General features: G+C 43.8%; 1 protein-coding gene across 5 annotated transcripts in view; it reads right to left on the reverse strand.

The window, feature by feature from the left end:
* Nucleotides 1–24,094, reverse strand: part of SYNE2 (spectrin repeat containing nuclear envelope protein 2) — a 172,594-nt gene that overhangs the window by 15,096 nt on the left and 133,404 nt on the right. For all 5 annotated transcript variants that reach the window (XM_090141784.1, XM_031605585.2, XM_031605584.2 and 2 more), the window contains 8 exons: nucleotides 23,441–23,635; nucleotides 22,648–22,773; nucleotides 20,688–20,843; nucleotides 16,762–16,920; nucleotides 15,607–15,773; nucleotides 4,149–4,311; nucleotides 400–587; nucleotides 108–258 (listed from right to left, as the gene is read on the reverse strand). In XM_090141784.1, coding sequence (XP_089997910.1) covers nucleotides 108–258; nucleotides 400–587; nucleotides 4,149–4,311; nucleotides 15,607–15,773; nucleotides 16,762–16,920; nucleotides 20,688–20,843; nucleotides 22,648–22,773; nucleotides 23,441–23,635 — 1,305 coding nt within the window. The remainder of the gene's footprint in view (nucleotides 1–107; nucleotides 259–399; nucleotides 588–4,148; nucleotides 4,312–15,606; nucleotides 15,774–16,761; nucleotides 16,921–20,687; nucleotides 20,844–22,647; nucleotides 22,774–23,440; nucleotides 23,636–24,094) is intronic.

The raw sequence follows: 24,094 nt of genomic DNA on the forward strand, positions 1-24,094 counted from the left end.
GAATGTATTTTTCAGCAATCTGAGCATTTTGTAGAGACAGTAAGCATTCAGCCATCTGACTGCCCAGCCAGCTGCTAAGCATACAGAGAAGTTGTTAAAAAATTCACCTCAAACTTCTTCAGCTCCTCTTTTGCATGTGTATACAAAACCTCTGAAGAGTTGGGGCTAGCTGCTGTCCTTTCAGCTGCTTTTAGCCAATCTTCAAAGCGAGAATAATCATCCAAAAACCTCTGCCATAGGCGCCAGGTTTCCTCAATTCTGACAGGGAGAAGCAAAAACAGAAGAGTTTTATCACAAGCTTATCATTTTTTATTTCTTTCCAAAATTCAATTTGTGGCAAAAGCATTTCTTCAGAATGCTGACCCAAACTTCTTTAGGAGCTGTTGGGCACAGACTTACTTCATTCGCCTCTCCATCGACATGGCACAAATGTTTCTCCACCGTCTGTCCAAACTCCTGCTAGTCTGCTGGATGGAGTCGCACTCCGTCTCATTAGCACATGCATCTGAATCGTGCAGCAGGACTTCACAAATATTAAAGACAGACTCCACTCCAGCTGTGTGCTGTTCTATGTCTCGTTGCAGATCCTGCATTGAAAAAGAAGAGTTTTAGTAGAAGGCAACTCATGTGGCTAAACGTCAGACGTCCATTTTCAAAACGCTGCAGAAGATGGGGAAAGAGCAATTTGTATGTCTGTAAAAGGTTACTTGGCTTTAGGACGAAGGCTTGCAGGATGGGCTGCGTAGGAGACAGACTGACAGATCAGGACAGAACTACCACAGAAAAAAAAGGAATTTTCCAGATGGGTTTCTCAGTGAATGCACAATCTTTTCACAAACAGTACAGACAATTTTAACATGCATTCAAAGTCCAAACCTTACGCACACTGTAAATGCATTCTTATTAACTTTGACTTTACCAGATGACAGTATGTCCTGTCAGCTTACCACAATGTAAGACTTGATAGAGAACACACCGTACACTTCCTGTACTTCAGCAACTGCATGATCACAGACTGATATCACAAACTGCAGAAGTGCAGCAAAAGAGCAGCCAGTGTCACACTGCTTTTCTTATTGCCCTTATTATCACAGATTCTATGATTCCATTTTTTTGCCCTTCCAGAGCTCCAGTTTCAACAGACTATTTAAAAGGGTCTGGCAAAGACCCTTTGTCTTATCTACACTACATGTTTCTTCTTGCTTCTCCATCCTATTCTGGTAGCTCCTTCTGTACATGTCACTATTCTGAAAGTCAAAGTAAGTGAAGAACACAAAAATAAAGCCTTACCAAGGTATTTCATCTTGATAAAGTAACTCTGCACAACATTACCAACTGTGAATATTAGTGAAGTGACAATGCCCACTCTCTTTCCATTTTTTAACCCATTCCTGGCTTCCCTAAAGAAGGGTATGGAGCCTCTAACCAGAATAAAACAGAAAACAACAGCAAACACTAACAAATATTTTTCTGACAGCAGCAAGAACTCCTGTTATAAAAGGTTGATTGCAGAGAACAGATGAAGCAGACCTGGTTTAGCTCTAGACTGAAATCAAACCAACACAACACCAAAAAAGTCCACCCAGACGTTGCTTGTAGGAAATACAAGAAGAATTGAAGGAAGGTCTTCCCAGAAATTAACAAGGAGCTGAGTATCACCTTGTGGAAGCTTTCACTGTTATATGAGTACTTGAAAGTAGGGCTCAGTCAGAAATGGTGTTAATCTGGCTTGTGGGATTTGTGGTAACGTACCAAAATCTTTAAACAGATAAGAGACTGCCAGAAGAAAACCCTGCATCATTTTTGATAACTTATTAATGATTCAAAGCTGTTCTCTGAGCACAAGGCAGAGGTGTCCTTGTAGTACGGTCTCAACTTCTCAAGGCAGCTCTACCTCACTGCAATTACCAAGAGAGATTCTTCTGAATCTGTTAAACTATTCTGGATTTACAGCTATATTTATAAAAATGAGAATCTGGAACACAGATTACAAATCCACCTTACTTACATTACGACACAGTGCTGAGACAGTTTCATTACTTTTGCTCATGCCTGGCTTCATATGCAATAACCCCAGGCAGAATCCTTGCTGTTTTCACAGCTGTTATTCCAAATGACCTGACTGCATTATGGTGAGACAAACACAACCAAACCACGGGGCCAAGAACATATCTTGAGCCCAAAAAGGTACTTTTCCATCTGCTTAAGCAGTCTATATCCTGCTAGACTTCTGCACTGGTGAAATCAACTTGAAATCTAAAAAGGAGTATTATTCATGTTTCAATCTTCATCTTTCAGCTGAACAAACATGCCCTAAAACATCTCTCTGGATGCACAATGCTTTTAAATGTCATTTAGTCAAGACTGAACAAGTAAAGCTCTTCCAGCTGAGGACGTCAAACAAACAAAGTCTGCAGGGCATATTTCTCACCAACACTTTGCACTTGCTGAAATATTCGTTCAGATAAAACCAGGAGGGATCTCTTTAGTTGTTGCATTTAGATAAAGGTTTTGCTAGTATGTTTTTTCTACAGTCTTTTTAGTCAGCACAAGCTTCTCATGCTCAACCTGCTAGAAGTTTACAGTAGGAGCAGTCTGGAGGTGCCCACAGGTCTGCACTGACAGAAACCAAACAATAAGGCAGTAGATAGCTCTGAGCAGCAAATGACGGCTCTTGCAGCAATGGCTTTAGTTTGGAAAAGAATTCCTATGCATCCATCTTTCTCCTCTACACGGCAATTTATCACAGCCTTTGAGAAATGCAAAAGGTTTGGATGGGGAGAAAATACTTTCATGTTGTTTACATGACTATTCACAGTGCAGATGGAGCCATGAGACCACAGGACCAAAGGTTCTGGTGTTTGACCAGCTGCCGGCGTTGGTGGGAGCCATCCCCACTCCTGTCACAGAGGCACAGGCTCTTCCCATGATCTCTGGGACATGAGGCAACTGAGAGCCATAGCAGCCATCAGAGCACACAGCTTTCAGGTCTGGGTCAGTAAGGAATCTTTTATTAGAAAAGTAAGCAGCAGCCAGAGAGATAGAAGATGGAAAGGATAGGAAGAACACTCTTAAAAGGCAGATGCCATAAAGTTCCACACTTCACAGCTTTATTCTTGATCTTCAGTTTTAGGGCTAATACTCCTGTTAGAGTCAGAAGACAGCCATGGTGATTCTCAGCCTTCCTAGGAAAGCACTGAGAACCTGGGCAGACTTATAGCACACAGGAAAGGTTGACACAGTTTATGCTGTTCTACCAGCAAGTCTGTGCTTTGGAGAAGCTCCTTTTCCTTTCCCAGCTGCTAAAGAAAGAAGTTTTACTACAGGACATCTCAACTGTACTTCCTTTTGGCTGGAAAAGCTTGCACATTCAGTTGTAACCAGTCCTTGCCATCTTCAGCACTTAAAAACTAGCATAGATCTTTAAGAGCTCCTTGATAAGCCACTGTCTTGGAGAAAAGCCTACATGCACTCCACCAATGGCCAGTACTGCTGGGCTGGTTCATACTTATGCCTCAGCAGGATTCATGCACCATCCCACAATATCCTGTGGGAATACAGTCTGCAAGTAGAGAAGGAAGGGGAGAGAGCTACAGGGTGCAATACCTCATATCATAGCACTTACATCTGTCACAGCCAGCTTGCTTCCATGTGTCAGGCTTTGCAATGCTGAGCCATGGTCATCTATCTTCCTGGCTGAGGGAGCTGGGCTTGTTCAGCCCAGTGAAGAGAAGGCTGTGGGAAGATCTCACTGTGCCCTTTCACTACTTAAAAGGAGCTTATTATCAGGAGAGAGAACAACTTTTTACATGGTGTGATAGCAACTGGACAAGGGGGAACGTGTTTAAACAAAAAGTGCCTTGTCTAGCCCTTAGAAGGTTGAACTTAACTGGGCAAAAACTCTGATGTGAAAAAGCTGTTCCTTGTACTTTGTGGGTATTTTTCAGTGGAGGGGAGAAGAGGGAGCAGACCAACACAATACTGAAATAGCAACAAGCAAATAAAAATTTTCCACGTAATGCATCTTGGCAGGAACATGCAGTGAAAGTTAGAAGGCCTGGCTAAAGAAAAGAGAAAGGTGATTTTAAACTAGGACCAATTGTCAGCAAATTTTTAGCTCATTCGCTTTGGCTGCTCCTATTTCCCACCTGCTGTTCCGCCAGTCTCTTCTGGATTTCTTGGTCATCACAGATGTCATAAACAACAGGCTTAGAAAGTTCTGACTCAATCCGGGCCAACCAGGTGCGAAGGTTACTCATGTTTTTGTCCAAAAGTTGTATAAAAGCAAATGTTTCCTTCAGTTTCTTCACCCTAAGCAAACCAGGAAGAACATTTTGTTACAAAGATCTGTAATCAGTGGAAATTATGTTAGCAGAAGGTGACAACAGGCATGGCTTTCAGAAGGATGTACTATCACACCAACCTGTTGTCTGTAAACCAGAGCCATATTTTAGTTAAAAGCCACCTAACTTGGCTCAGCAAGCCTCTGCTCTACAAATGCAGGAAGGTCTTGTATGAATTACTTACTGAGGCTAAATGAGCAGAGTCAATTTTTGTAGCCTCATTCATCTGTTGCTCAGGTCTTCAGTTCATTCTTGGGCATTTGTCTAAGTGGGTGCTTGTACTGTAACACGCCTCAGTTAAACTGAAATGGGTATCTATGCCCCGATATACCTGCTGTGAATGATGTTCAAGGTTTTCTTCATAAAACACCAGGCCTATCCTAAGCAGCAGGACTGCCAGCAAGATATTGCTCTGCCAGTGGAAACAGAATTGCGCCCACACCAAATGTCCAACATTCTGGGTAAACGAATGCTGACAGTAGAGGAGAAGGCCTGAGCTATAACAGCTTCAGACCTCACAGTGCTATGGTGAAAGTTCTTCTAAGCAACAAACTGAAATGTGTGGAGAGATGCCAGACTCTCCTAGTGGGTGAAAATGAAAAAAAAACCAAAACAATGAACACTGAAAAAGGGAAATATCCAACAGCTGGAGAGTCATACACCACACAAGCAAATAAACTGAATATAACATCTAGTTTTCTTACAGCTGTTTATAGCACAGCTCTCAAAGCACAGACAAATGTTTTACAGCCTTTACAAAATATTCCCATGTCAAAATCCTTTATAAACCTCTCAAACTACCCAAGCAGCCCAGTTACAGATTTTTGTGAATTTATCTTCATGTGTTGGAGGAGCATCTGCTAAACCACCTCACCACTCTCATGTGTCTTCTTGTAATTCTCATTTACTGCCATTCCCAATGACAATTACTAAAAAGCCCAATGCTGGATGAAATACATCTCTTCTGACTTCAGTTTGATCTCAGAGCTTGCCAACCACATTTTGATTGTTAATCTAAGAAAAAAAAATAAATTCTACATCCTGATTTTAATCAGACCTGTTTTAAACATCTAGACTATAAAATAGGATGAACTGTACCAAAAAGCACTTACTTCTCTCCATGAACAGCACTGGTTTATAATGCAGTACTATAAACACCAACTGGAGTCAGGTGAAATGATTTCTCCCCTGCCCTGGAGAGAGCCCACTTCCAGCTGGCATCATTTCCCTACACTATCCCTCCTGGCCTCTTTCATCCCTCTGTTGTCACATTCTGTCCCTACATCTGGAGATGGATTTTTGGACCTCATATGAGATTTTAAAAAAACACCAATTTCTGTATTAAGCTTTAAGTGACTGCCTAGTCTAAATCAAGTGCTAAAAGTGCAGTGCTAAAAGTTTGGTACAAAGTGTGAAAAGGTCAAAACATTTCCCATTTATCAGCTACTGTGACCTATTTGTCAAATGTTGCAGCAGGGAATTGTCACCAGCTAAACAATACTAGCAGCTGGGACATCCAAGATGAACCCTAACTCACTTGTTTGCAGCAGCATCGTGCAAAGCTAGGAATGGGGCTGGGAGGGAGGGAGATGTAATCTCACCTAGCGCAGGCAGGGACGGATTACAAGAAGTGCCCTGACAGCAATCTGGGCTGCAGGCTTCATGCAAAGGACCTGCCCCTCCTTACAGGAAAAAATGACTTTTCTTGCCCACTGTCCTGCCTGGCTACCAAGCTGTTCTAGCTAGTGTTAGAGGAGTCCTAACTGCCTGAAACTGAGTGGGTTTTGCACTTGTAGCACATGATACAACAACAAGAGATATGTAGGATAGCTAATCCACGATGAATATATCACTCTGTGAGCAACGACTGATCTTATTAGCAATCTTAAGGCAACCAAACAGGACACAGACGTCAGCTGGACACTTGATTTAAGGTTAAATACTTATGGAGATGTGGGAATGATCAAGCTGGGTTTCTTCAGTTCTGCTCAGTGTTGCCAGGGTCAGCAAATTTGGGGTCTCATATGGACTATCAGCATAGGAAGCAGTTTCCCCTACCTCTTGTTCCAAAGGGGTCAGGCAGAATTTTCAGGCAGTTTTACAGTGTGGTGAAGAAGAGAGAACAATCCTATAAGTAGGACTCTTGGAGACAGTATTTAGCAATTCTGCACTCTCCATAATATAAAATTAGTCTAGTCTGGTTGATTCAACCCTGTAAGTCAACCTGAAGGATCTGGTCCAATTCTGTGGTTCACCTGCAAAGCCACTGATGCTGGTGAAAAGCACAAAGCAGTCTGCTCCTTTACACCAATGGTGTTTTCCACTGCTGCAGCTGTCAGAAGAAGCCAGGGGGTGAGAAAAGCATTCAGCAGCTCTTGCTTTCATTAACAAGCTCTTTTCAGAACTTTGCTCTCAAGTTCAGCCCTTTATGCAGAAGGCATCTGGTTTCCAAGCAAACAGCTGCTACATAAATCTTCCCATTACTGGTCCCGCTTCCATTAAGTGGTTTTCAATGAAGATGTCACACTCCAGTAACCATACAGCTTTTTCTTGTGCTGTCACAGGCTGGCAGTAAATTGCCCAAGAAGACCTAATTCTCTCTCCACTCTCTTCCCTGCTCCTGTCCCACCAGCCACTTTTGATCCACTTGATTATAACACTCAGCAGGCCTCTGGCTCACCAAAGGCAGGTGACTGACCTGGCAGCCCTTCTTGCTGGAAAGATGGGACAGTCTGGGCTCTGTGCTGAATACAGAAAGAAGGAACCAACAGAAGAGCTGCAAAAAGTTTAGGCCAAACATCTGAACTATCGCACTGCTAATTCTGCATGACTTCAGACCAGTTAGAATGAAACAAGGCTTAACTGCTGCCCTAAACGGCAGATGAAGCAAAGAGCATCATTCAAAAGGGAGAACTCTAAATATGTCAATACATTGGCATAAATGTGGTTGTTATCAGACTTCTGACCAACAGCTACTGTCATTCTGCAAAGATAACTGCTGCTGTCCTGTACAGAGGCTTTCTGCTTTGAGAATGTCTTGCAAGAGATGCATGTTTTAGAATCATCCGATGCCACTGCCTACTTGCTGCATCCATAGTTCAGGACACAGTATTGTTCCTCTGCTTCCTTTACTCCTTCTCAATCTACATCCACCTATTTTCTGTCTTAAAGTTGCAATACAGAAAAATTCATGGGTTACAAGCCACGGGTTACGTTATTCAACCTGCACACTGGGTAACAGGTAGGTGGATATGGATAAGGTGGTCCAAAGCTAGACTAAGGCATATTCAATTATAATTAAATATTTATGCCTTGATGATCGATTGCATATCCAACAAATAAGACAAACAACAGCTTCAAGGAGAATGGTAGCGTGAACTTGTATTTATTTTCTAGCAGTTGCCTTCACAGATGCACTGCTGTAAATACCTAATTTAATTTGTTACATATTCTGGGAAGAATATGGCATTTGTCAGTCATTGAACCACCATTAATGACCAAAGTCATCAATCTCAAACTTCATCCAAGCAGCCAGAAGAGAAGAAAAACCCTAACAGAAGCTCACATTAGTGCATTTTGTAAACGGGAAGGCAGTCCTGTCCAGATGTTCACATTGGCCAATCTGTTCCTGTTACAGCCCACAGACACTGAGCCCAAGGCAAAGGGTAAGGCCTTACACTGAAAGCAACAGATGAAATGATGAGAAAGCGGAGCATCCCTCATCAAGCTTGCATAGAAGTCAAAGAGAACTGCCGTTTCTCTGGCTAGAGATCAAAAAAGAGCATAAAAAATACTACTTAGATGCATAACAGCCCTACACCTTTGCAACAATCACACTCATCTGCACTGTAAATTACCTGCTATTTGCATGCAAGAAATCTCACGGACTCTCCTGCGATGCATCCAGAAAGAACAAATGGTGCAGAAAGATGGACCTGGGAGCTGGGGGGGGGGGGTAGGAGGGGGCAGATGTGTAGCCCCCAAACCTTGGGCAAAAGCTCCCCCATGTCCAGGAGACAATCACTCAACACACAGTGAATTAGCAGTGAAACTTCAAGTGCTCTTCCCCATCACCCAAAGCATGCCACCATTACTCTTAATGGAATTCTGAAGGATAATTCTCAAGTTATTCAGTCAAACAGGAAAAACTTACTGTTTCCCAGATGAAGGCCTGGCGATACACAGTTTGCTTCCCAACGAGAATTAAGTTGCCACCTTTCACCACTTCAGCATACTCCCAGAAACAAAATAAAATAAATCTAAATAATATCACAATCTCAAAAAACAAAACGAAACAAAACAAACTCAAATATCTCTTGTTCTTTGCCAAGGGCTCAACTCTAAAGACATCCTGATTCATAACAGTGCTTAGAAAAACTTAGATGCATGGGATAAGTCAAACAAAGCCCCGTTGCTACGCATCTTCATCTTTCCACCAAAATACTGGTGGCAGAAAAAGAACAAAAGCTGGAGATTATAACAAAAGCTGGCTGCAAAAGTGAACAGAAGGACTAACTGACCTGACTCGAGATTGGATTTGGGCCTTAACAGCCCTGTGAAGCTGCCAGCATTGGGTTGCAGGAGAACTGAATTGGAGACTCTTCAGCTTGGGACTGAATTGCTGCACAGCCCCACAAAGCAGCAGAATATTTTATAGTAACTACTCAGGAATTATCTACCACTACGAGGCACTTCCAGGTTGAGTGAAGTGTGTTCACACAACACAAAAGATGACAAAATGCCTGCCAGCTGCATTCCATTAGCTGTCAAAGTGCAGCAGGGAAAGGCACTTTCCCTGAGCTGAAAGGGTAACAAATAACGTTTGCATTTAGGGTCTAATGAGATGAAAAACATCCTGATGTATATTCCAAGCCGTCATTCACCAACACAAACGTCATGCAAGCCAGGCAGAAAAAGACACCGCCTCCATTTATTTCTAACAGCGGAGGGGCTGCCACGGCCCTGCCAGCTGCCAGGATTGTTTACTGCGGCAAATGAGATGCACGAGACCCAGAACCTTTGTTCTGCGAGGTGCGGGGCGAGCTTAGCGTGTGAAGGACAAAAGACCTGATTCCGGGTGGTGATGCCAATGGTGAATTTCGGGCCTTTGTATACAGGGTGAGGACATTTCAGCGGTGCTGCTAACATGACAGGAAGCCCTGTGTGCGTGGGCTGTGAGCTCAGCACAACACATGGGCACGCTGGAGGATGGTTCTCTTCACATCCCCCTGCAGCTAGCCAAAGGCTGCTGCTCTCCATCTCCTCAGCCCCGGCTGCAAACTGCCAAAATGTCTGATTTGAAGGCAGAGGCCCTGAGGGCCGTTCCTCCTCCTAAGCCCCGCACGCAGCCCGCTGGCTCGGCCACTTGTCCAAGGGGAACTGCGCTGAGGCGCCGGTGCACCCGTGCTGCAGAGCCGTCCCCCCCAGCCCCACGACCCACCGCCACCGAGCCCGAATCAGCACTTACGGTTCGCAAGAAGCAACCATTCCTCAGCCTGCAAATCCCAAGCTGCCGGGGGACCAAGTGAGCGCCTGTGCGACCACAGCACGCACGGATGAGGAAACCCCTCCTCCACAGATGCCCTATTTATTCGCTGCTTTAGCATCCCGCGCTGGGGGGGGGCTTGCCCGTCCTCCTCCCCGACCCCTGAGCTGAGGAGCCCACGGTGGCTCTGGGTCCCACTGCGTTTCGGCATTTTACCTGGCAAACGGCCGCATCCCTCCTCAAAGCAAACCCACGAGAGCTCTATTCTGACACAACAGAAGGAGCACACGAAGGAACGCATGCAGCACAGCCGCGCGCGGCCAGCGACAGCACGGTGGCAGGCTGGAGGCTTCGGCGCTGACAGAGCTGCTCTCAGCACTCATTTCGTCTCTCTGTTCGTGCAGAGCCTCACACCTGGGTGATTTGCAGCAGAGTCAAATTGAAGCGAACCCAAAATCAAGCAAAGGTCCATCCGCACACAGACCACGCACACGGTGTATCCTTACTTCCTCTGCGCTCTTCTTTGTCACCTGTACCATTCTATCCCGGGTCTTTAAGTACGAATTAAATCTCCCACACACTGCCCTGTCCTCTCTGTAACCTCCCAGTGCAGGTGGAAGGCTTCTCAAGAAAGGAGTCTGCAGGACAAAACAGCCCCATGTCTTTTATGGTATCACTCATCTGTGGAAAAACACACTGTCATAATTTGTGTGTTATGACTACCAGCGATCGTGGGGCAGGGAAATAAGGCGGAAGTCACGGAACCTTGGGTTAAAAGTCACTCCCCACCCAGCAAACATCAGACAAAAAATAAAAGTTGTGGTAATCCGCCCAGAAATGCAAGGAATGGACTGGAAATCAAAGGCTGCTCAGCATTCAGGTAATCTGCAGACCTGTGCGAGCTTGCCAATCACTCACATTCAACACGCGGCAGCAGAGAAAGCACCAGGCAGACACCTCTCACTGCACAATTAAATCACACTCAGGCTCCATTCCACCTGACTATGGCCCAGGGGCACTCAGGTGCATTCAGCACGGCTGGTCCAGGACAGCAAATTGTAAGAACCTTCTCTGAAGGACCAGCAGGGAGACATGGCCGTGCCCGGCCCAGCCAGCTCCCCCCGCTCCCAGCACACCTCGGCATGCATTGCATAACCCAATAAGCCCAACCATCCTTCCTGAGACGATAATGAATCCTGTCACAGCTCCAAACAGAACCGTAATCCCTGAAGGACAGGGAACCTGGACAGCAAGGAAAGAAAGCAGGCGCTTCGCGAATGATATTTCAACCACAAAGATCATCATTATTATTTTTTGCACCAAAAATGATTACAAAGAATGAGATTTTACAGTGGTGCTGCCACAAACCAGTAGAATTCTGCTGAACATGGCTGTACGGTGTAAGCACGGCAGCATGCTTTGCTTCGCTTGCTGTGCAGGGCCCATCTGCAGCAGTTAGGAAGACCTTTGAGCTCAGAGCACAGCTGCACTGCAGTGGGGTGGGACAGCACAGGGACACGTGGTGCTCACTGTGCTGCCCTGCCAAAGGGCAAGCAACGTGGCTGAAAATACACCCAGAGAGAAGCTGAGGGCGGTGTGAACTCGTCCGATCCCCGCATCTACAAGGTGTGGCCTGCTGCCATCCGGGCAGTTATCCGGGCAGACCCACTGCAGTGCAAGTGATCTACACAGAGCAGAGCAGAATTTCACTGGAGCTCCCTTGTAAATTCAGCAGCATCCCCATGTTGCAAGCACAAGGCATTGTCGATGGAGAGCTCTAGCTAATTCCTCTTCTACTGCAACCTGAGCTGTTTCAGACTGTTTGGGAATTTATCAGGGAATCGTAGAGTCTCGGTTGAAAGAGACCTTACAGACCAACTAGTCCGACTCACCATCCAGCCTGGCCTTGAGAACCTCCAGGGATGGGGTATCCACAGGTTCTCTGTGCCAGGGACATACCACCCTCTGAGTAAAGAACTTCTTTGTACAATTCCTTTTTGGCACACAGTGAAAAGCACCCTGTATCTCCTCAGCTCAATATGAGAAGGAAGGGGCTGAACAGTCACTGCAGTTTAGGATTCTTGGACCCCACGATGAGGGCTGCTGGCTTGTAAACACAAAGAAAAGCTCTAACTGCCAAGGATTTATTAAAATGATAAAGAGGCACACATGGCGTTGCTACTTTCCCTACATTTTCATGCTTGCATTAAGTCAGTCATTTTAACCCATTCCTGCTATAGACCCAAGCAATGTGCCCTTTCTCCATGAAACAGAGCCATCAAGAAACACACCACAGTGTGCTCACGGTCAGAGCAGCTTAGAAATGGCATCCGTCTTCCACAGCTTCGTGAAAGTGCCGAGAGCTGCAGGATGCTGCAGGGTACAGAAATCACAGAAACACAGAATGACTTGGATTGGAAGGAATCATCTAGTCCCAATCCCCCCCCAAATGCACATTTCTTATTGCCCAGACCAGCCCATGGACTCCAAACCACCAGAAGCAGCCACAGAGGAAAGTGGAGATTTTCCTGAAGTCTCAAGATGCCCACCTGCAACCAATGGGTGCTGCTCCTGTCTGACTGCAAGCTCTGTGCACACAGCAGCATGGGCAGCAAACCTTTCCCTGTGGACTAGGAAGCAAAGCGTGGAGTTTGTGTTGGTGGCAAACAGGCCAGGGAAGGACAACAAGGGATACACCTCTGACTGTGTACACAGTGCAGGTCCCTGCCAATGCTCTCTGGTTAAGGCACAGCTTGGGACTGCTGCTCCAGAGTACACCAAGGATATAAATGCCATTCTGTGGGTTTTGGGCTGTTTGCCCACATGCATGCAGCCTGTGCACTGCTTCTTCTGTTGTTTCTGCCTTTGCTTGGGTGGGAGTGCAAGCATGCTATGTTTTTTTCTCACAGAGTGCTGCCACAAGGTCAGTGACCAAAGAAAAGCAAGATATTTGATGCCCACCTTCATGGTCAGCACAAGGTCTCTTTCTGCCTCTTGGTACACTCACATTCCCCCTTTATCAGCAGAGACTTCAGCACAATAACCCGTACTGTTAAGAGTATCTTCTGAGCTGCACAGAATTCATTTGTTCTCTTTCCCAAGCGCTTCACTGCCTTAATGCATTTTACCCCATGAAAATGAACATTTTGAGACCTTTCCAAGTTTGCACCATGCCACTCTCCAGCTGCAACATATGCGGCACGGCTTTGTTACTACACAAACTGAGCACAGGCATACAATGAAAGTACTAAGTCCTGCAAGTGTTGCCATATGGCAAATCTGAGCTTGTCACCATGAACTAAGAGAATCACTTCAAAGACTAAATGGGGAGCTCACCTAATTTGCCCATCTGTCCCAGGATTTTTATTGGTTTTAAAAGGTGAAATAAGCTACCAGGTGGAACATTCTGTATTGATAGACTGATTTGCTTTCCTTTTGGTATCACAAAGACATACGCTGCAATATGGGAAAGGCAGATGTTACCCAAGTTGCTGGGTCAGCCATGGAGACGTTAGAGACCACAGAACTGATATCACCTATAAATCTCAATAGAACTCCCTTGTGGATACGGGTTATTTTATACCCTCTAGCCACAGGGTCATTAGTGTTTGTCTACTAGAAAGATTCAGTGTCCAGGATAAAGAGCTAGACTTTAACACGCATATCTTCAACACATGCTTTCTCCTCCAATTCATAGCACAGTTCTGTACATTACTGACTGCCCGCACTTTGGCCTGTTAGAAGAACAGCACGAGATTCGGTGCTGTCATTCTGGTAGCTGTGCAGCACTGTGGTCTCTTTTTAAAGGATTTTGCAAAAGAAAACTGAAAAGGAAGGCGATGGTGCGTGGAGCATCACAGCCCACACTCACAGGTCGTGCCATCTCCAAGGCTACTTGCTCTGCTCTGCTCCCTCATGAAGGGGCTCAGCTTCTGTCACACCTGGGAGGAGTAGAACTGCTGTTTCCTCCACTGCACCTGAGCTTAGAATCATAGAATTGTTCAAGTTGAAGAAGACCACAAAGATCATCTGGCCCAACCATCAACGCATTGCCACCATGCCCCTCAGTGCCACATCTACCCTCTTGAAAATCTCCAAGGGATGGTGACCCCCCCAACTCATTGGGAAGCCTGTTCCAATGCTTCCAATCCTCTTTTTGAGGATAAATTTTTCCTAATATCCAATCTGAACTTCCCATGGTGCAACTTAAGTTCGTTACCTCTTATACTACAAGGACATGCTACCCAGAAGTGCAGGAGGGGCCTCCTCCTTAGTGTCCTAAAATACACCACAGTATTGAAAGCAGAGCAAAATAAACTCTCCTGGAGTCTGGAGGATATTTAAAACTGAGCAACCAACAACAGCCCAAATGCCAGCCCTGCCCCACACAGCAAGATGAGAGAGGAGATGTGCTACAGCCATGCTGCAAAATTGTTCCAAGCACTGAACCACCTTCGTTAGGCATTAAATCCATGAGGATCAGCAAAGCCCACTGGGCTGCCTGATAACCTTGGACCTGCTGCTTAAAATAACCTTTCCTCACCTCCTTACAGTTCATTATCCTGGTCCTGAATACAAAATTGATAGAAATCACAGGTAGCAGCTAGTACACTCCAGACCTTTGAAGGTGAGAAAATAGGAACTGTCATAAGTCATCACACCAGCTGCCCACTAGCTGAAATACCCTCTTGAATATTTAATACTGGGAGCCACATTGATGCTTTAGGCAAATACACACAAAGGTACCTCAAAGCACTACCATACATTTGCTTGAAGGTAAGGCTTGAAGACATCCCATGTAAAAAGACAAATGCTCTGGTGGCAGAGACTTCCTGAATAACAGTGCCAAATCTCCCTCCATCCCAGCAGTTCTTTAGCATACTTTCCTAAATATTAGTAGAAACATGCCATGTTTACTTCAGTTTTAAAAAAACTGTATTTTGATCTGCATTTAAAAAATGCTATGATGCAAAACTAAGACAATACATATATGATCATAAAGGTGTTTGAAAAGGGACATGTTACCATAAGATGAGAACAGAAGTAGTTCTGTTATAAGAGCAAAATGTTCTTTCCTACACAGTATCAGATAGAAATTTATCTGGAGACAGATGAGCTGTTGCAAAACTTTATCTGCAACCTGTTACATCTTAAGAGGGCAGCTTCTGCTTAATCATTCATGGCTCATGTGTCACCATTAATTCAGATCTCATTCCTGATTATGATCCAGCACACTTAAGCTCTATGTTCTCAACACAGCCACCCACTTCACCAGACTCAAGGCCCAGGGAAGCAGACTACAGGCAAAAGAAAAGTTTAGGAGATAAATTGAGGCCAGTACTAATTTTTGTGTTAGCCTTATTATTTCTTCATTACTAATAAACTCAGGCAGGAGGTGAGAGCAGCTCAGTGTCCTCCTGATCTGTGGTAGTACCTCACAGATGCTAGTTAATGTGATGAATCTGAAGAGCCCAAATGAACTCCTATCATTCAGCCTTATAATCAGGCTGCATTTGACAGATGTGATATCACCCAGACTCTTTATATAGCACCCACGATTAAAATTGTGTTTTATATGACTTCTCATATCCTGTCCTCTAGCATTAGATAAACTGTTTGGTGTTATAATACAGCAATAAGTCATAGTAATAAAAAAATAAGAGGTTAATTACAGTTTATCTTGACTCTCAATAGTAAACTTTAACAGAATTGAAAAGTCTCTGATGGTTGAGCTTCTGACTTTTATTTCACATAAAGCTTGAAAGCACATCTTCTTACCGTGCTCCAATGACATCAAAGAGGTGCTGCCAGCGATCATTGATTTTGTTGAGTTTATCATCTATTTCTGCAACTCGGCTCTTGTTGCTGGCCTTGATTAGTTGGTCACCCATTTGTTTCAAGTGAAGCTTATTTTCACTGAACAGGTTTATTTCTTCCATGCAATCCTGAGAAATACAAACAAACATTGCTTAATTTCTGGGCAAAGCAAAAGAAAACTCTGTTTCTTTCCCCACGTCTGAAGACTGGTTTGGCTTGGGATGGCTGAGGTTTTTATATTAGTATATAAAATCATTTCACTTAAAAACAAAAAAAAAAAACAAAACCAAAAACAAAAGAAAAACAAACAAAAAATTCAATGGAAAAGTATTCTCACAATGAAACCACTATGAAAAAATAAGCAGCTAAAGACTTGCAAATGTCAGGAGTTCATTCTAAAAACAGCACTTCAGTGTTCTAAACTTGCCTCCGCTTTACTGATTTAGCTTTTTTTTTTTTAATCAAACTAACCCTAATTCAAGTCTGGGGTGGCTTTATTTTGCCAGTATTCATACCTACAGGAGATCTGAGATTAGATACTAGCTTTAAGCCATGGGGAAGAACAGCAGCCAGAAATAATTATTAAACAACAAAAATGTCCTGTTTAAAATGAAACCAATACAAAAGTATTAGACATCACTATCTGCACTGAGTACTGAGAAGGGGCAGAGTTAGATTTCATTTTTGGTTGTGATAATCTCTCATTTGCTTCCCATAACACCTCCCATCGTTCAGTCTTTTCTTTGCCCTCTGGCTGCCAGCTGTGTAACAGTGAGAGGGGAGGAAGTGGTGAGATGCTCCCAGAACATCAGTGATCCCTAGCAAGGAAGCTCTGGGCTGTGCTATGCATGCCTCAGCCCAGCCCCTCACCAGCACAAATCACATCACACTCATGCCTAAATGCAGTTAGGTGGCATTGCTATCTTGCGTTTTGCCCCAGGTCTGAACACCAAGAAGATAAGAGCTTTGGACAGAGTAGTTCATCTTCTGACAAAAGCCTGTACATGCTGCTTTTATAGCATCTGTTGCTTCTGGGAGGCAAGGAAGAGATGAGGAATGGCTGCTCTACAACCAACCATCAGGCTACAATTGTAGAAAAGCAACAATGCTACTTACCTTCTGCAATTTGTCTATCATGTCCTCAATACTAACATCCGCCGTCTGTAGCACTTTGCTTTCCATTTGTACCAACCAGGAGCAGAGCTCCTTATTCTTTTCATTGAACACAGTCCAGGCATTGAGTCTATCCTCAATCTCCTGCTTACGGAGAGATACCTATGGATAAGCAGACAAATGAAATGTTGGCAACATCTCTGTCAGGAAGGAAAACAGTTGATTATGAACCCTCTAATTTTCACTCTGCATTCCATTATGTTTCATTTTGCAGGAACACTTATTAAGTATCTCTAGCTTTCTATTCAAAACCATCAAGCAGATCATCATTACAAGTTATTTTGGATAGCAAGGCCAAAAGTTGACTAGCAAACACCAGATTCTCTCCCTCAGAAGAATTGCATTGACTGACAGCATTATAAATAAAACACTGTGTAAGAATTTAAATATTGCTCAGTGGAAATCTGAAGATGCCAAACAAGGTAATATAAAATACATAATTACCACATACTACTTATTATGTCCCCAACTACAGCACAAAAAAAGTAACACGTAGGTAAGACAAATTTTGAGACTAGTGGCTACAGGTCTGGTGGTGCTTTTTTTAATCTCTAGAAATACCTGTTTTCTTTCCATTTGCTCATCAGCTTTTAGAGAAGTTCTAAAAAAACATCATCAAGAACCTAAACTTTTATTGAAAACTGTGTTTTTTTCCTCAAAGTTACACATGTCAGAATGGACAAATTGTTTAGATGGAAAAATTAAGGTGTGATGCTACCTGAAGCAGCAAATTTAGTGTCACTGCTCCAGCATCGCAGAACAGAGCAGGCTCACTCTTCTACTAGCTGACAGCACGTATTTCTTGTCTTGGGGATTTAAATACATATTTGTATTCATTTATCTACTTTGTTAGATTCCTGTACTAAGATATTATGAGAGACAGAAAGTGAAAAGCTGTATAAGTTCTACTGAAAGAAAACAAACAGGAAATCCCTTGTTCACACCCACAACTTTGTGCAAAGAAGATGGAACATAACCCTGCTTGCCTCGGTTGCAAATAGCCACTGCAAATACCACACCATGGCAAGGAAAGTATTTCCTCCTCACATCCAATGTGCGTCTTATGCACTTACTGATATTCTCTCACTATATTGCTTTTGTTCTTTCTTTCTTTATTTATTTTTAAAGAAGGGAATAGGGAGATGAAATGTGTGTCTAAATCTTTCATGCTAATCTCAGTTAAGAGATCATAGAATGACAAAATCATTAAGGTTGGAAAAGACCAGTAAGATCACCAAGTCTACCAGTCAACCCATCCCCACCATGCCCACTAAGCCACGTCCCTCAGTGCCATATCTCCACATCTCTTCAACACCTCCAGGGACAGTGATTCCACCACCTCACTGGGCAGACTGTTCCAATATCTCACCACTCTTTCTGAGAAATGTTTCCTAACATCCAACCTGAACCTCCCTTGGCACAACATAAGCCCTTACTCAGAGATAAGGGGCGTCCTACATGAGGCCTATGCACTTTGGGACACAGGGAAACCATCTCCAAATTTCATCTTGGGAATAAGTCTCCCAGATACTCCAGGGACCTAGGAAAGTCTCCCTACATCCTAAGAGTGACTCTGTTTCTGGGATGCTCCCTTGCATCCTCAGCCTGAGAGGTATGAAGGGAAATCTCTCGTCCCTCCTCCACCACTTCCTCCTACACTGTGAAGGGGATGCTCCTCCACAGCATCTCTTGTTAGGAGATGAGCTGACTTGATTAACTGAAGAAGCTATGCACGTCGGCAATACTGTTATTACATCTTGAAATGATCTTGACTCCATTTTTGTCTTCTAAGCATGGGGCAACACAGCATTTAGGGGGAACTTCTTAGTGAACTAACCAATACGGATCAGGAGTAAAGCAGGAAGGAGCCAAAAGATCCCAGAGAAGCTTCTAAGAACACAAGCCCTTTGAGTCATGCTTTCCTTTGAGCACATTCTCCCCAAACCAGCTGCCCCCAGTACCAGTTCCAGCTTTGCACCAACCAGTGATGCAGGAGCTCTCTGGCCTCACAGCAGGCTGCAGGTGTACCAAGCACCGGGCATCCCTCTTGAACACCAGCATTTGGTAGGACAGGACTCACTGATAGAAACAGTTAAATCTTTGACCTACACAGACCTCACAAGGGCAGCTATGTCAACGCTAATCCCTTGAGTGCATCTGCTCACTGTGTTTGTGTCCCTGCCCAGTGCAGCACAGACATCTGGCCGTTCTGCTCCCATGGCTTTGAGAGCTGCACTCATGCCTCACATGTAAAGGCTTTTCCATCTCACCATTACACTGCAGTAAAAAATACTGATGTGTTTTTACACAATATGTCTTGACTCCTTTAATTTGGTAGCCAAAACAAGGCAGTTGTGCTAGCAGCAGAACCAATGAAGTCTCTGCCCAGCTCTGAGCATCCATGCAGGCTCTCTGGGAGCTCATTAGGGCTGTGCAAACATTTCTGTATGTCCCTCTGCTGCAGCATGGAATCGATTTCCTCCCACTAGGGATTTTTTTTTTGTCTAAAACTTCTGTAATATTTATTTCACACCATATCTCCAAGGTAGACAGGACAAAATACTGTTCCTTCCAGAAATCCAAGTGGGAATTTTGAATCTGAACTGAAATTATTGTACAACCTGGATAGGCTGTAGTTGGGTACACACATAACACAGATCAGTTTTCAGGGCTGTTAACCAAAGTTCATCAGCAGTTCACAAACAAACAAACAAAAAAAAAAAGGAAAAAAACCAACAAACTTCTCTCTTATAGGTTTAACTGCAGATTTCCATTAGGTAAATGGCTCAGGCATTCTAATTTACATCTAACGGCCTTGGGAGAGGGGAGGGTGTCTGGCATTATCTTCAGAGCTCAGAAACAGTAGCAGAGACAACACTGGTTGTAGATTAACTGTCAAAGATACTAAATCCTTTTTTGCTGCAAGGCCAAAAAGAAACCCAAATAACTATTTCATCACATCAGAGTTTGTGGAATAAACAGAGCTGTTCATTCCTTGCTCTGGCAGTGTTCCCACAGACATTGCTTCACCTTGGTCTAAGTAAGGGTTGGATGTGAAGCAATTACTTCCTTCAATACTTTTTTTTTTTTTTTTTTTTTTTGCAAACTGTGGAATAAAAGCTTGTGAGTAAAGAGAGGCAACAGTTTGGCTGCTGACAAGCAGAGTCATCCCGACCAACTTAAAACCTGAAGTATTTTGCTTCTTCCAATCCTGTTAACAGGGCAAAGTAAACACCCATTCAAAGTGCATAATAAGCCGATGAATCAAGTTCATGTGACTTTGCTGGTAATTTTTCCCTGGTTATTTTACATGCAGAACTAAATTAAGTGTAACAACAACAAGACACAAAGAACGCAAATGTTTTGCAGTCTGTTGCTGCAGCAGAACAGACAAGCCAGTTCAGAACGGTGTCTAAAACCCAGTGGCTGCATTTAAACACATTTAAGTTTTCTTTATCAACCCGCCTGGCATTCTTTGACACCAGATCGCTAGGGCATCCCCCTTCCTTTCCCAGTTTCAACCCCTCAGGCAGTTCCTGTGTTTATCCCCTCTCCCTCCCCCTCTCCCTTTGGCGGCCCAGAACAAAGCCACCTATGGCAGCACACAGCTGCATTTGGGCTCTGTGCAATGCCAGGCACTCACTACTTACAAAGGGTTTGCAATAAAATAAATAAATAAATAAATCACAGCATAGTCACCAGGAAACAAAGGGCAAAATTCAGCCCTGCTCAGTTGCCCCAGGAAAAGCCCTCCCAGTGCTGCAAAAATAACCCAACCCCAAAAGAAACCCCATCTGCTGGCCTGCTTCCCCTTGCCCTCCAGGCTCTATGAACACCTTGCTATAAAAAAGGTTATGCAGAAAACTTACTCGCAAGCAGAGTTCTTCCCACTGCCTGTGCAAATGTTCCACTTGCTCCTGGAGCACCATCATGTCCTCGGTGAGGATGCAGTGTGCCAGCTCCGCCTTCATGGCCTGCAGCTCCTTCATGTTGTGGGCCCAGTCTGCCAGCGACTGCTCCAGCTCCTGCATGGAAACACCCAGCACAAGCCTTGGCACTAAGCTCCTCTGCTTTCCAAACCTGCTCACTAATCCCCTGCCTGGCCTGTGGGGGAGGAGAGGAGGGGAATGTGCAGTGCTTGTGCAGCGTTCTGCAGCCGGACTGGATGGGGACACCATGGGTTTGGCTCAGGGCTTGACCCAGAACCCAGGGCAGCACAGCTGCTCATTCACTGGTGCAGCAGCAGCCTCTGCTGTGGCCAAACCTATCTAAACGCTGCTGGAGCCCAGCAGTTCCCCATGCTTCAGGACAGAATTTCACAGCCAGGAAGATGCGACCACTTTTTTGCGTTTTCCATTTTTTATTTTGGCCAATTTATTCCTGCCTGCATTTGTTCCAGTTTCAGGTAAGTTACTTATATGCTAAGGAAATAAACCTGGTTCCCTTTGCTAATGCATGGCTTCACAGCCACTTCATTAGATTCCTCAGAAATCTGGAGCTTTAAATTGCTCACTCACAAAAACACTTCTGCTTCGGCTTCCCTCCTCCCACTCCCCTTCCCTTTGCAACGTGGTTATGCACTTTCCTGATCAGTACTAAAGAAGCACTGCATGGAACTGGAAAACAGGGGATTCTAAACATCAGGTCCTATTTTGCAAGGTGGTCACTGGCTCCTCTGACATAAAAAGCTCTTACATAGAACTCAATTGGTCTCATTTTACAGAAAAAAAAATTGCAAGTGTCAGGAGATGCCTGCTGGGTCTGAGCCCTAGGAGTATTTTCACAGGTCTTTAGATACAGTTGTTTATCTAAATCCTAAAAGTAATTTCTGGTCTGCTTCAACATTGGAGGAAAAAAATAAAATAAAATAAAAAAGTGAGAATGAAACATTTACTCGAGTTAAAAACAAATTGCTGCTTATAAATGCACAGACATGCATTTGTTTGTCTTGATAAAGGTTGAATCCCTGCAATAATGAAGTCAATGTTGGAATTTCATATCATTATGCTGCTGGCACATATTATTCTGCTGTGATATCCCAGAGTAGCAGCTGCAGAGGTCCTGTCTAACCCTGATATCTCTGTAGCCAAATTTCTCTGCTTGAAGTTAGAGGCAGGAGCTGTCTGTTGCCATTTCACAAACAGTTCAGGACTGCAGCCAGCACTGCTGCTGTGGCAAAGGCAGCTAGTGCTCACAAAGAAGATTTCAGACAACTGATAATGAGTACAAAGCCTTGGCTCATTAAAAAGCTTATTTATTCCCACCACAAAGGTCAACAATTCACTTCATAAAAGAATGATGAAAAACTGACCAGTCCAGAAATAACGCCTCCCGTTCCTTGAAAATGCTTTTCCATTTAATTTTCATTAAGTACTTTGGGCTGCAAGGGCTTACACCACTCCCTTAGTCTAATTTTCTTTCTCTTTAATTATTTCTGGATCCCACAGGTGTGCACAGTGCTTTGTGTGCTTGCAAGGTCTCTTGCCTGAGAAGCTCTCCATCCAAAATGGTTTGGAAAACAAAAGAGAACATGCATCCATAAGGATGGCAGCCAACTTGAGCTGAGAGCAGGGAGTTTTAACATCTTGTTTGAGAAGCAGCTTATTTTATAAGTTCAGATGGTGGGAAGTGAGGAGGAAAAAAATATTACAACAACAACAACTCTCTCCTGCATGCAGATTGGTCAGCTGCACTTTGCAGATTGGCAGCAATTGGGATGGTGTAAAAGAGAAAAATTCAGGGGCACAGAAAGATGAGAAACTGACTTAAAAGGGATTGAGTGACGTGCAAAGACTACATCCATATAAATACAATATGCTCGTTCAGTACCTTAATGTGTTCCTTGGATTTGTAGAGTTCTTCATGTTCGACTGGAAGTGGATCTTTGACTTCATCCTTCAGCTCTCGCAGCCTGCTTTCTAACTCCTTGGTGTGTTTTTCACAGCTATTCCAGCTCTGCTCAAGGAGACCCAAGAAGTTATAAAAGGTTAAGATACAGCATGATGGACACAGATGTGACATAATGTACTATATGGATAGGTTCCTAAACAGCATCTTCAACCCACTGAAGTAAATAATCATAGGCTCTAGGTATTTGGATTTTCTTTTTGATACACAGTGATACACCCACAGGAATTTAGCACATGGTTTTACAGACAATACTGCACCCTCTGTTGTCATTAAAGGTATGTTTTGAGGAGCGTTTCTGCTTATCTTGTTATGTGTTATGAGAGGCTTTTAGCATAAATTTGGGGCTAGGGATCATATCACTGATGATATTCAATTGTAAGGTATATCAATGTGCTATCTGGCCATGAAAGCAGATCTGTTGTTCCAAGGAAATAAATATGATCTGCCCTTCTGTTTACGAGTGCAGCATCAGGTGGAGCAGTGAGTAATGTTTATTCCCACTAGGTTGAATTTTACCTCAGGCTTCATACCTCAAAGCAGAGCTTGAGGCCACGGATGCATGACAGCAATCAGAGTGGGAACATACATGATGGTAACAAATGGACATGAACCTCATTTTCCTTTGGAGAGCTAAAGGACTATGCTTTTAGCTTCCCACAAGCCCTGATGGCACATGGCAAGTGCTGCTCCCCCTTTGGAGTGCACTGTCTACCTGCAGGGTGCTGTTGAGCTGTGTCTTCATCTTCTCCAGCTGGACCTGAGTGTCCCCCCAGCTCTGCTGCAGCTGGCTGAGCTCCTCCTGCAGAACAGCGCTGGTCTCAGGATCGGAGTCAGTGCGCAACTTCTCACCAACATCAATGATTGAGGAGTACATGCCTTGCCACCTCTGAAGAATCACTGCCTTACTCTTTAAAAGAAAAACAGTTTCTAGGCTGTAAATCATGACATACTCCAAGTAAGCCATCAATCTTAATTTGCTTATGACTCAAATTAGTCTGTAACACAAGCAATAGGATCATCATTTCTTTCCTTAAAGCAACAGCAGGAAAGAAGGGCAATTTGGAGTGGGAGGGAGAAGATATTCTGGCTTTCTCACTAATGAAAAGCATGAGCATTAACTTGTAAAATCTGCTGAAAATCATCTTTAATCAGCAGGTAAAAATAAAGATGAAATGAAACAAGGCTAGCACCAAATGGAATACTGGTAATGTGTTAATTCAACATTAAGTGTGGGAACATGATAAACTTTGGAAGCACAAATAGAGGACTTCAATACATTTTGAAATGTTTTAGATTTCTTTAAGCAACCACCACGTTCACTGATTCTTCTTGCTTTCTTATAAAACAAGGAGGTTAATTCAGTGAA

The sequence above is a fragment of the Phasianus colchicus genome, chromosome 5 (assembly GCF_987193195.1).
Source record: "Phasianus colchicus chromosome 5, bPhaCol1.hap1.1, whole genome shotgun sequence".
Taxonomy (NCBI): Eukaryota; Metazoa; Chordata; class Aves; order Galliformes; family Phasianidae; genus Phasianus; species Phasianus colchicus.